The sequence below is a fragment of the Clupea harengus genome, chromosome 16 (genome assembly GCF_900700415.2).
Source record: "Clupea harengus chromosome 16, Ch_v2.0.2, whole genome shotgun sequence".
Classification (NCBI taxonomy): Eukaryota; Metazoa; Chordata; class Actinopteri; order Clupeiformes; family Clupeidae; genus Clupea; species Clupea harengus.
This window is the reverse complement of record NC_045167.1, coordinates 8,579,842-8,592,341: the sequence shown is the minus strand read 5'-3', so window position 1 is coordinate 8,592,341 and position 12,500 is coordinate 8,579,842. Positions and strand designations below refer to the sequence as shown.

Here is a 12,500-nt window from a genome sequence, read left to right as displayed (position 1 = left end):
CTCTCTGCTTCACCCCCCCTGTCTATCATTCGTTCAGAATGAGGAGCTGCATCGTAACGAGTCCCGCATGGATGGCGAGCGTTCTAAGGACATTGCACGCCAGCTGCAGAACGCCACCAATCACACAACTGTGTTCTACGGGAACGACGTGCGCGTGGCCTTCCAGCTGCTCCGGCATGTTCTTCAGTACGAGAGCCGGCGCAGTGGGTTCCAGCTCACCGCAACGCAGGACGCCGACTTCAACCAGGTCAGACACACACACACACACTCACATATAGACATTATACACACACTCACATATAGACAGTATACACACACACACACACACTCTCTCATATAGACAGTATACACAAGCACACACACACACACACACTCACATATAGACAGTATACACACACACTCACATATAGACAGTATACACACACACACACACACACACACTGAACTCTGTGATGATGTTAGTTTGGCTAGAGATCTAGCGGTGGGTGTGTAGACTTGAATGCCTGGCCAAGACCCAGCTTCAGTCAAAAGGTTATAACAGACACACACACACCAGAACCCCAGGGTTAATTATGCTCACTTTCTCCTCACCGGCAAATTAGGAGGCATTTGGAATTGCAGGCTTCATGCAGCATATCTGGCAACACTTTATTTGAATAGAGACTTTACAGATGGTTTGTTGAAAATTCAAACCGTCCCTAAGCTTAACCCTAACCTTAACTATACATTGTACTTAACAGAGTTTTGAACAGATTGTTTATGGTCTGCGCATCTGTTTATACATCTAAATGAAGTGTGACTGCATTTTTTTACAACATTTGCATTTTACTTATGAGGCTGCTAGAAAGAGTTGCAGACAAACACACACACACACACACACACACACACACACACACACACACACACACACACACCACACAAACCCCTCTAACAGAAGCTGGCAGAGGTAGCTTATGCGGACTTATCCGTTTCTCTTGGGAATGTTCCAGAACATCATTGAAGCGGGCAGCGCCATCCTGCACCCGGGCACCAAGCCGCACTGGGAGCACATCCAGCGCTCGGAGGGGGGCACCGCCCACCTGCTGCACAGCTTCGAGGACTACACACACACACTCGTGCAGAACATGAAGAACACCTACCTCAAACCCTTCACCATTGTCACCGACAACATGAGTGAGTACACACACACACACACACACACACTGCAGGTAGAGAGTGGGGTGTGTTAAACAACTTGTGTGAATACACACACACAAACACATACACACACAGGGGGAGTCAAGAGAGTGGGTAGTCAAATCAGTGCAGATTAATTTGTTAATTGAGTTTTCAAAGAAAAGCATCCATCCCGTTTGTGCACATTTAATCAGAGTAAGTAAACATCTTTCTCTCTCTCTTTCTCTCTCTCTCTCTCTCTCTCTAAATGTTCCTTCTTGCAGTCATTGCCGTGGATTACCTGGACCCCTCAGAACCGGACACTGCTAAGATCCCCCGCTTCCAGGACATCCAGGACGTGTGTCCCGAAGATCTCAAGTCCTCCGTTCTCTTCCCAGAGTTCTCCTTCAGACCCCTGCAGAACAACCGTAAGAAGAAGAAGAAGAAGACTAGAACATAGAACAGTATCAGAATAATCCTTGTGGTATTCTGAAGCAGTATCAACAGTGCCTTGTACTCAAATATACTCAAAGTTAAATATTAAATCAAAGTTGCATACAAAATGAATCACTTGTTACTTTCCTCCAATCACTGTTGAAGATATGTCAAATATATGTTCACTAGAGATAATGTGCAAATGTATTGCACATTATCTCTATTTTGGTTTACATATGTACAAAAAGTACAGTCAGAGCAACATAACTCTCGCTCTCTTCCCCACCCCCCTCTCTATCACTTTCTTTTTCATCCCCCCCTCACCCCCAATTCTCCCTTCCTTTTCCCCCTCCCCCTCCTCCTCCTTAGCCCCCCCCACGGAGGAGCCCCCCACCCCCACGGAGGCTCAGACTGAGGAAGACCACACTGAGTCTGTGATGAGGAGGAGGAGGAGGAGGAGGAGTGCAGAGAGCTACGCCCCGTTGCCAGTGGCAGCAGTCATCGTGTACCGCTCCCTCGGCCAGCTCCTCCCCGAACGCTATGACCCTGACCGTCGCAGCCTGAGGTAATCACACACACACACACACACACACACACACACACACACAACACACTCACACACCGACACACTCACATACACACTGTCAAAAACTCGCACACACTGTTAAACACACACACACACTCACACACACACATTAACACACACACACATTAACACACACACACACACAGACCAAACATACTATGCAAATAGTACACACATTACCAAAGACAAGCAAGACAATGCACATTGCTGGACAAAACTGTGTTCGTATTCGTTAACTAAATGAGTGCAATTAAACGGACAGGTACCACACAAGCTCTCAGTATAGTGTAGTATAGTGTATGAAGATGGTTCAGAAGGGAATGATTGATTTGTTTGTTTGTTTGTTTGTGTTGTTGCTTGTGTTTTTGCTTTTGTCATGTATGTATCTGCGTGTTTAGGCTGCCTAATCGTCTGGTCATCAACACCTCCAATGTGTATGCATGGATTTACTATACTATGTTCCTCATTTGTGTGTGTGTGTGTGTGTGTGTGTGTGTGTGTGTGTGTTTGTGTTCAGGCTACCCAAGCGTCCGGTCATCAACACGCCCATCGTGAGCACGACGGTGCACAGTGAAGGGGAGCGCCTCTCTCTGCCTCTGGACAAGCCCATCCTGCTGGACTACAACCTGCTGCAGACCGAGGAGAGGACCAAACCTGTGTGTGTCTTCTGGAACCACTCAATCGCGTACGTCTCTCTCATACACACACACACACACACACACACACAATCCTTTATACACACATACACACACACACACAGACAGCCTGCTGCAGACCGAGTAGAGGACCAAACCTGTGTGTGTCTTCTGGAACCACTCAATCGCGTACGTCTCTCTCATACACACACACACACACACAATCCTTTATACACACATACACACACACACACACACACAGACAGTCTGCTGCAGAGCGAATAGAGGAGCAAACCTGTGTGTGTCTTCTTGAACCACTCCATTGTGTGCGTCTCACACACACACACACACACACACACACACAACACACAATGCACACACTCAAACGCTGTCCTGTTCTCTTTCTCTCTTTCTTTCTGTCTCTCCCCACACTTTTATGTAACAGTACTTGTTTTTTTCCATTGGTGTGTGTGTGCGTGCGCAGGATTGGTGGGACTGGCGGCTGGTCCTCCAAGGGTTGTGAGTTGGTCAAGAGAAACCGGACCCACATCAGCTGTCAGTGTAATCACATGACCAGCTTTGCTGTGATGATGGACATCTCCAAACGAGAGGTAAACACACACACACACACACACACACACACACACACACACTTCACTGAGCTCATAGGTTACATACAGACATACATAAACTCACCTTCCTCACTCAACTGGTAGGATAAACACACGCATACACTCACACGGTGTATCTGTAAACAGTCTCTCTGGATCATGGTCTGTGGTTATAAAAGGGTATTTTTAGCAGGATGAATGGATTGTTGAAACCCATTTAAAAGGAATTTATATAAATATATTCCCCTCGTCTTCTCAGTGCCCTCTAATTTATGAGCCTCTCTCTCCCTTTTTCTCCCTTTTCTCTCTTTTTCTCTCTACCTCCCTTCTTACCTCCCTCTATATCCCTTCCTTACTCTCTTCCTCTTCCTTCCTCTCTCTCTTTCTTCCCTCCCTCCATCTCTCTCCCTCTCTCTCCCTCTCTCTCTCCCTCCCTCTCTCTCTCCCTCTCTCTCCCTCCCTCTCTTTCCCTCCCTCTCCCTCTCTCTCTTTCTCTCTCCATCTCTCTCCCTCCCTCCCTCCCTCCCTCTCTCTCTCTCAGCATGGGGATGTGCTGCCCCTGAAGATCGTGACGTACACCTCTGTGACTGCGTCCCTGGTAGCGCTGCTCCTCACCTTCATCCTGCTGGCCCTGTTGCGTCGCCTGCGCTCCAACCTCCACGACATCCACAAGAACCTAGTGGCCGCGCTCTTCTTCTCCGAGCTCGTCTTCCTCATCGGCATCAACCAAACTGACAACCCGGTGAGCAGTACACACACACACGCGCATGCGCATTTATACACCCACAGACCACACACACACACACATACACGCGCATTTAATCACCCACAGACCACACACACACACAATACACACGCATTTATACACCCACATCCAGGATGAGACCAGTGCAGACACATGAAGGCGTCTCCATCTGTAGAGAGGGTGAGGGTTGCTAGGAGGCAGCCTGTTAATTCAGTAATTGTGAGTTTATGAATAGATGAGGATCATGGCGCTCAGACTCCTGTTGACAAATTGGTTGGATTAGATGCTGAAGGTATTCCCCCTGAGGAGCCCCCCCCACACACACACACATACAAACTAGCACACACACACACACACACACACACACACACACACACACACACACACACACACAAACATACACATACTTTATGAAACACAGAGCAGCTGTGTGTGTGAGAGAGAGAGAACAGAAAGAGAGAAGAGAGAGAAGAAAAGAGAGTGTATGACTGTGTGTGAAAAGTGTATTTAATGAAGAATTCCTTCATGAAGAAAGATCATAAGCTTAATTTCTCTCCCTGAGGCCAATCCTAACTGAGCCACTGCTCCGTGACAGGTGATTCATTTTCAGCTCAGGATGGCTGAAACACCTGGGATTTAGCTTTTGTGTACGTCTTAATCCTTTGTGTACGTCTGCCCTGCGCTGCACCCACAACTCCCTCTGTGCCTCGGCCAACGCTCACACACTTTGAGTGTTTTGGCAAAGTGCGGACGTCTGAAGTAGCAGAGTTTTCTGAGGGGAAATTTTCACAACTCCTCCTGACATGACATGTTTAATCACTCATCTACGTCAGATTCATGTCAGATTCATGTCGAACATGTCGAGTGTCTTGAGGAGACACAAAGCAAAATCAGAATGTTCAAGAAACTTCAAAAGTTATTTTGCCATTTCAACTTCAGCTGGCATTCGTGTACATTTTAACTTCATAAAATAAAGTTATTTCACTAGTGGGAGAAGTACAGTGCATGGACGCAATACTGGATAGGATATTCATATAGAACACGTTGTGTATAGCTCCTCCTGTGGCCATTGAGGAGTACTGCAAAGGTGAAGGTGTTTCCCGTCCTGGAGCACTCCTTGCATATACTCATCTTTTCCCACCATTGACCAGTTTTACAACACACACCCACCTTTTACAGCTGTTTTACACAGTGTGTGTGTGTGTGTGTGTGTGTGTGTGTGTCGGTGTGTGTCTGTGTGTGTACATATCTGTGTGTGTGTGTGTGTGTGTGTGTGTGTGTGTGTGTGTGTGTGTGTGTGTGTGTGTGTGTGTGTGTGTGTGTGTGTGTGTGTGTGTGTGAGTTTGCCTGTCTGGGCAACAGCTGGAGGCCTGTAACCCTAATCTCGTGGTAATGGAGACAACCTTTCCGTAATGTAAGACTGAAGACAGATGAAGCCCTACAGCTAATGTACAACCACTGCTGGATCAGTGGGCTAACACACTCACTGGGTAATGCTTCAACCACTGCTGGATCAGTGGGCTAACACACTCACTGGGTAATGCTTCTAGGAGAAGAGCTGCGGAGATAGACTGATCCTGAAATAGCCAATGCTGATGGGGAATGGGGAATGGAGAGACTAGTAAGTTTTCACTGAAAGAGATAATTAAGGAGAAGATGTAGAGGACACACCATCACAGGGCTTTGGGCCTACACTGTCTACACTCAGCGGTCTATGCTCACTGATAGCTCACCCAGCTGCAAAGGGAAACTACAGTGTAACATCGCTGAGAGGAGTGAGACAGAGCAGACAGGTCCTAGATCAGCCAACAGTGATAGTAATCTAGACAGAGCAGAGCAGACTGGTCCTAGATCAGCCAACAGTGATAGTAATCTAGACAGAGCAGACAGGTCCTAGATCAGCCAACAGTGATAGTAATCTAGACAGAGCAGAGCAGACTGGTCCTAGATCAGCCAACAGTGATAGTAATCTAGACAGAGCAGAGCAGACTGGTCCTAGATCAGCCAACAGTGATAGTAATCTAGACAGAGCAGAGCAGACTGGTCCTAGATCAGCCAACAGTGATAGTAATCTAGACAGAGCAGACAGGTCCTAGATCAGCCAACAGTGATAGTAATCTAGACAGAGCAGAGCAGACTGGTCCTAGATCAGCCAACAGTGATAGTAATCTAGACAGAGCAGACAGGTCCTAGATCAGCCAACAGTGATAGTAATCTAGACAGAGCAGAGCAGACTGATCCTAGATCAGCCAACAGTGATAGTAATCTAGACAGAGCAGACAGGTCCTAGATCAGCCAACAGTGATAGTAATCTAGACAGAGCAGAGCAGACTGGTCCTAGATCAGCCAACAGTGATGGTAAAGCAGAGCGGGGCTGGTACTCACTGGTAGAGAGGGGAGTAGAACTGAAACTGATGCTAGATCAGTCATTAGTGGAGTTGAAACTGATGCTAGATCAGTCGTTAATGGAGGTAAAACAAACTGGAGCCCGTGCTGGGATGAGTCACGTAGCTGCCCCCTGGGCTTGTGTTAGGAGGCAGGCTGGGACGTGTGTGTGTGTGTGTGTGTGTGTGTGTGTGTCTGTATGTTTTTCCTTGGAACTAGGGGAAAAGGGAAGGAAAGAATAGATGGAAAACGAAAAGCGAAATGAAGAGAGAGAGAGACACTTAAAGAGGGGATTTCTAGTATATCAGAAACTCATAACACAAAGGAGGGAGGGAGGGAGGGAGATGGAGGCCGGGAATTGAAAGATGAGGAAGGGAGCCTGTAAAAGAGAGATGTTGAGATACTAGGATTGAGATACTGGGTTAGAGATTTGGGGATTTAACAGAACGTCATGGAGTAAATGCTTCCATGGGAAATAATACCAAAGTGTTTAAGCTGAACACTGGAAGATGTAGAAGCCAGTAGTTTTGTGCCACACCTGTGTGTGTGTGTGTGTGTGTGTGTGTGTGTGTGTGTGTGTGTGTGTGTGTGTGTGTGTGTGTGTGTGTGTGTGTGTGTGTGTGTGTGTGTGTGTGTGCGCGCGCATGTGCGTGCATGTGCATGTGTGTGAGAGAAAGAGCGAGTGTGTAGATGTGTTAGTGTCCAGTAGCAGTAGTTTGGTGCCAGGCCTGTGTGAGTGTGTGTATGTAAGTGAGAGAGTGTAGATGTGTGAGTGCCCAGTAAGCAAGTAGTTCTGTGCCAGATCTGTGTGTGTGTGTGTGTGTGTGTGTGTGTGATGCCAGACCTTTGAGTTCCTGCTCAGTGCTGATGGGATTCCTCTCTCTGTAAGCTGTAATTAATAGCATTGTGTCTCAGCGCATAGGAATGTTGCCTATCAGTCACACACACAAAGACACACACTTTGTCTCTTTCTCTATCTTACACACACCACACACACACACACACACACACACACACACACTCACTCACTTACACACATCTAATTACATGCACACACAAACATACACACACCGTGTCAAATATATTGTTATACACTCTATACCCCCCCCCCCCCACACACACACACACACACACACACACCACATACACACACACCTCTCTGCTAAGGTTGAGATTTATGACCCTTCCTGGTCTGTCCTGAGTGCAGGCTGGGAGATTCCCGTAACACACACACACACACACACACACACACACACACACACACACACACACACACACACACACACAGACACACACACACACACACACACTCACTCACTTACACACATCTAATTACATGCACACACAAACATACACACACCGTGTCAAATATATTGTTATACACTCTATACCCCCCCCCACACACACACACACACACACACACACACACACCACATACACACACACCTCTCTGCTAAGGTTGAGATTTATGACCCTTCCTGGTCTGTCCTGAGTGCAGGCTGGGAGATTCCCGTAACACACACACACACACACACACACACACACACACACACACACACACACACACACACACACACACACACACACACACACACACACACACACACACACAGACACACACAGACAGACAGACACTTCCTCCCCTCCCCCAGGGAAAGGTGTGCATTCCAGCTGTGATGGCATAGGAGCCTGACCCTAGGGGGTGAGGAGGAAAGAACAGCAGCACCATGACCTTTCACCTTCGACCCCATGACCTGCAATCACTAATCCTCCTTTATTTCATCTACTTGTCCTTCTCTTCCTCCCTCTCTCTCTCTCTCTCTCTCTCTCTCTCTCTCTCTCTCTCTCTCTCTGTCTCCCTCTGTCTCCCTCTGTTTTTCTCTCTCTCAAATTCAAAGTAGGTTTATTGGAATGGCTGTTCATGTACAGTGTTCCCAAAGCAGAGTGTTATAATAAAAATAATAATGATAATAATATAAACTCTCTATATCTCTCTCCTCTCTCTGTCTCCTGTAGTTTGTGTGTACGGTGATTGCCATCCTGCTGCATTATTTCTACATGTGCACATTCGCCTGGATGTTTGTGGAGGGTCTCCACATCTACCGCATGCTCACCGAGGTCAGAAACATCAACCACGGACACATGCGCTTCTACTATGCCATAGGCTGGGGTGTACCTGCCATCATCACAGGTGAGACACACACACACACACAAACACACACACACACACACACACACACACACACACACACACACACAGACATTGACCATGGGCATTCCTGTCCCTTTGTCATACACACACACACACCTCACACATAACTCAAACACTCTCTTTCTCTCCTTCTCCCTCCCTCCTTGTGTGTGTGATCCCTGTGGGAATGAGGGAGAGGTCAGATAAGGAGAAGGAGGACGATGAGTGTGTGTGTGTGTGTGTGTGTGTGTGTGTGTGTGTGTGTGTGTGTGTGCTGGTATCTCTTCTCTGAGAAGAGTGTATTCTGCTATCTCCTCCTGGAAGAGTCTCTGTCCTGTGTAATCACAGTGGGGCGGTGGGTAGTCAGGTGTCAGTTTGCCCACTGGCAGGAGCTCAGAGGCTGGGCTGGGCAAGGTTGGCACACAGGCAAGCAGCCTGGCATCACTCTACGGCTACTGACATGATATTGCTGGCTATTCAGTTGACATGACACATGGCATTTTACACTGTTTACATGGTTGATGACAGTTTACCTAGCTTACTTTACACATGACCGTTTATGTAGCTTGCTTTACAGCTTACTTTACACATGACCGTTTACCGAGCTTACTTTACACATGACTGTTTCATAGCTTACTTTACACATGACCGTTTCTAATGAAACCTAATTGTGTTTGCCGTCTGTGTCTGTGTGTGTGTGTGTGTGTGTGTGTGTGTGTGTGTGTGTGTGTGTGTGTGTGTGTGTTTTCCTACCCTCCCCTCTAGGTCTGGCAGTGGGTTTGGATCCTCAGGGTTATGGGAACCCAGACTTCTGCTGGTTGTCTGTCCATGACACACTCATCTGGAGTTTCGCTGGACCTATCTCTGTGGTCGTGCTGGTGAGACACTCGCACACACACATACGCACACACACACACAAATGTAGTGTCCTGCATTAGGCAGATGTAGTGTCTTGCATTAGGCTGATGTAGTGTACTGTTTCAGAGTGTATGAAGGCTGATCAGTGCTATGAATAAGGAGCCTCTGTGGTTCAGTGTGCTGTGTGTTATCTGGAGCCACTCACATTTCTCCGGGCTGTCCTCTCTCATTCTCATTTTGCCTCTTCCCTCTCTGCTCTTTCTCTTTTATCTCCTTTTTCTCTTATCTCTTTCTCTTCTCTTCTCACTCGTCTCTTATTTATCCCCTCCTCCTCCTTTCCTCTCTCTAATGCAGGTCAACATAGTGATTTTTGTGCTGGCTGCTAAGGCCTCGTGTGGACGCAGGCAACGCTCCTTTGAGAAGTCAGGAACCATGTGAGTGTGTGTGTGTGTGTGTGTGTGTGTGTGTGTGTGTGTGTGTGTGTGTGTGTGTGTGTGTGTGTGTGTGTGTGTGTGTAGAATTAGAACTTACAGGGGCCATGTGAACCAGCTAATTACTGGTGAAGAGAGAAACACCATCTTAATTAACATTCCTTGAAAATAACATCAGTCAAGGGCGTGTGGGTGTGTGTGTGTGTGTGTGTGTGTGTGTGTGTGTGTGTGTTTGTGTGTGTGTTGCTCTGTGTATGGCCTGTGTGTGTGTGTGTGTGTGTGTGTGTGTGTGTGTGTGTGTGTGTGTGTGTGTGTGTGTGTGTGTGTGTGTGTGTCCGTGCTCACATATTCATGTTGTCTCTCTAGTGCTGCTCTGCGTATGGCCTTCCTGCTGTTGCTGCTCATCAGCGCCACCTGGCTTCTGGGTCTGATGGCCGTCAACAGCGACGTCATGACCTTCCACTACCTGTTCGCTATCTTCAGCTGTCTACAGGTGAGCTTCATACACTCACACACACTCAGCAAGACCAGCGGATATCCCTGAAGCTGAATCACTACTCAGGATCCATATCTGCGCTATAACAGCTACTAGTTCACTTCGATCTAAGCACACACACACACACACACACACACACAGTATTGTCGCCAACTCTAGTCAGACTGAATATTTGCCTTTTCATTCTCTGTGTAGCTTGTTTGCTTGAATCTGTGCGTATTACTCGCTAACTCTCTCTATGGTATGTGTGTGTGTGCGTGTGTGTGCACGTGTGCGTGTGTGTGTGTGTGTGTGTGTGTGTCTCCAGGGCATCTTTATCTTCTTCTTCCACTGCATCTTCAACAAGGAGGTGAGGAAGACCCTGAAGAACGTCCTTACTGGGAAGAAGCCCATACCAGAGGAGTCCAGTACCACACGTGCCTCTCTACTCACTGTGAGGATATACACACACACACATATATATACACATATACTGTATACCCACACACACTCATTTACAAGCCTACTCACCTTTCTGCATACATATTTGCACACACACACACACCCATCGCCACACACATTAACACACTCTTTCATCTCCAGCGCTCTCTGAACTGCAACACGTACACAGAGGACGGCACCATCTACCGGTCGGCCATTGGCGAGTCAACAGTTTCCTTGGAGACGCCGGGCAGGTCAGCAAAGAGCAGCTACCTAGCTTACACACTCAGGTAACTAATGCTGTGCATGGCAAGGCATGGCTCACACACTCACACTCTCCCTCTCCCTCTCTCTCTCTGTTTCTCACTCTCACACACTCTGTCTCTCTCTGTTTCTCTCTGTTTCTCTCTCCGTTTCTCTCTCTGTTTCTCACACACTCACTCTATCACTTTCTCTGTTTCTCACTCTCACACACTCACTTTATTGCTCTCTCTGTTCGTCTCTCTGTTTCTCTCGCACTCTATCGCTCTCTCTGTTTCTCACACACTCACTCTATCGCTCTCTCTGTTTCTCTCTGTCATGTTTTTCCCACTGTTGCATGAATCACTATGAGCAGTGTTCTTTCCCAGCCGCATGGCTTCATAACCCACATGCAAACACACACACACACACACACACACACACACACACACACACAAACACTTAGAGCTAATGTGCATGGTTGTGTCTGCCAAGTGCTTTGTTTGCTGAATTTACAGACATGTACAGACACACACACACACCTACTTTTGGTTCTCCTGCTATGTAATAGGGCATGCTCTTATTTTTGCATTGTAGTTGTAGCATTGTTGTAGTTTGCAGGGATATGGCTGGTCTGGTAGGAACGCAGGGATATGGCTGGTCTGGTAAGGATGCAGGGGTATGGCTGGTCTGGTAAGAACGCAGGTGTATGGCTGGTCTGGTAAGGATGCAGGGGTATGGCTGGTCTGGTAAGAACGCAGGTGTATGGCTGGTCTGGTAAGAATGCAGGTGTATTGACATTGAGACTACATGTGGAGACATGTTTTGAGATGAGCAAGATGATCTATGAGATGTCAAGGCTACAAATGTTTAACAAGAGCACTTGCCCCACATTTTCCCTCCTTCTATCTCCCTCTTTTTCTCTCACCCCCTTCTCCCATCTCTCTCTCTCTCTCTCTCTCTCTCTGACTCCCTTCATCTCTCCTTCTCCCCCCTTCCCTCTCCCTCCCTCAGAGATGACTCTGGTCAGAAGCCCAGTGTGTCCTCCAGTGGTGCGAGGGCTGCTATCGCTGACATCGACGGCTCCATTTTCCACAGAAATGGCACCAAGGCTGATGGTACGACACCGCCATCTATTAAAGTTCTTTAAAGTTCCTCTTATGCGTTCTGATATGGTCCTGTTTTCTGTACAGATTGTCTACAGATTGGCACAGTGTTCTCTAATGTTCTGTAACGTTCCTCTCTGATGTGGTTGTGTGTGTTGTAAAGACTCGGACTCGGACAGTGAGCTGTCAGTGGACGAGCACAGCAG

General features: G+C 47.5%; 1 protein-coding gene across 2 annotated transcripts in view; it reads left to right on the top strand.

Annotated features, from left to right (window-relative positions):
- The window catches only part of celsr1a (cadherin EGF LAG seven-pass G-type receptor 1a), a 103,693-nt gene that overhangs the window by 87,422 nt on the left and 3,771 nt on the right, over positions 1 to 12,500 (top strand). Inside the window, exons 18-32 of one of the 2 annotated variants that reach the window (XM_031582649.1) lie at positions 38 to 247; positions 990 to 1,173; positions 1,440 to 1,583; positions 1,960 to 2,155; positions 2,694 to 2,861; positions 3,296 to 3,422; positions 3,964 to 4,164; positions 8,569 to 8,743; positions 9,509 to 9,621; positions 9,956 to 10,035; positions 10,399 to 10,525; positions 10,836 to 10,961; positions 11,111 to 11,202; positions 12,203 to 12,306; positions 12,458 to 12,500. The exon at positions 12,458 to 12,500 is cut by the window's right edge and continues 104 nt beyond it. In XM_031582649.1, the coding sequence (XP_031438509.1) occupies positions 38 to 247; positions 990 to 1,173; positions 1,440 to 1,583; positions 1,960 to 2,155; positions 2,694 to 2,861; positions 3,296 to 3,422; positions 3,964 to 4,164; positions 8,569 to 8,743; positions 9,509 to 9,621; positions 9,956 to 10,035; positions 10,399 to 10,525; positions 10,836 to 10,961; positions 11,111 to 11,202; positions 12,203 to 12,306; positions 12,458 to 12,500 (2,090 nt within the window). Of the gene's footprint in view, positions 1 to 37; positions 248 to 989; positions 1,174 to 1,439; positions 1,584 to 1,959; positions 2,156 to 2,693; positions 2,862 to 3,295; positions 3,423 to 3,963; positions 4,165 to 8,568; positions 8,744 to 9,508; positions 9,622 to 9,955; positions 10,036 to 10,398; positions 10,526 to 10,835; positions 10,962 to 11,110; positions 11,239 to 12,202; positions 12,307 to 12,457 lie in introns of both variants that reach the window. The other variant, XM_031582648.1, reaches the window with a different exon arrangement.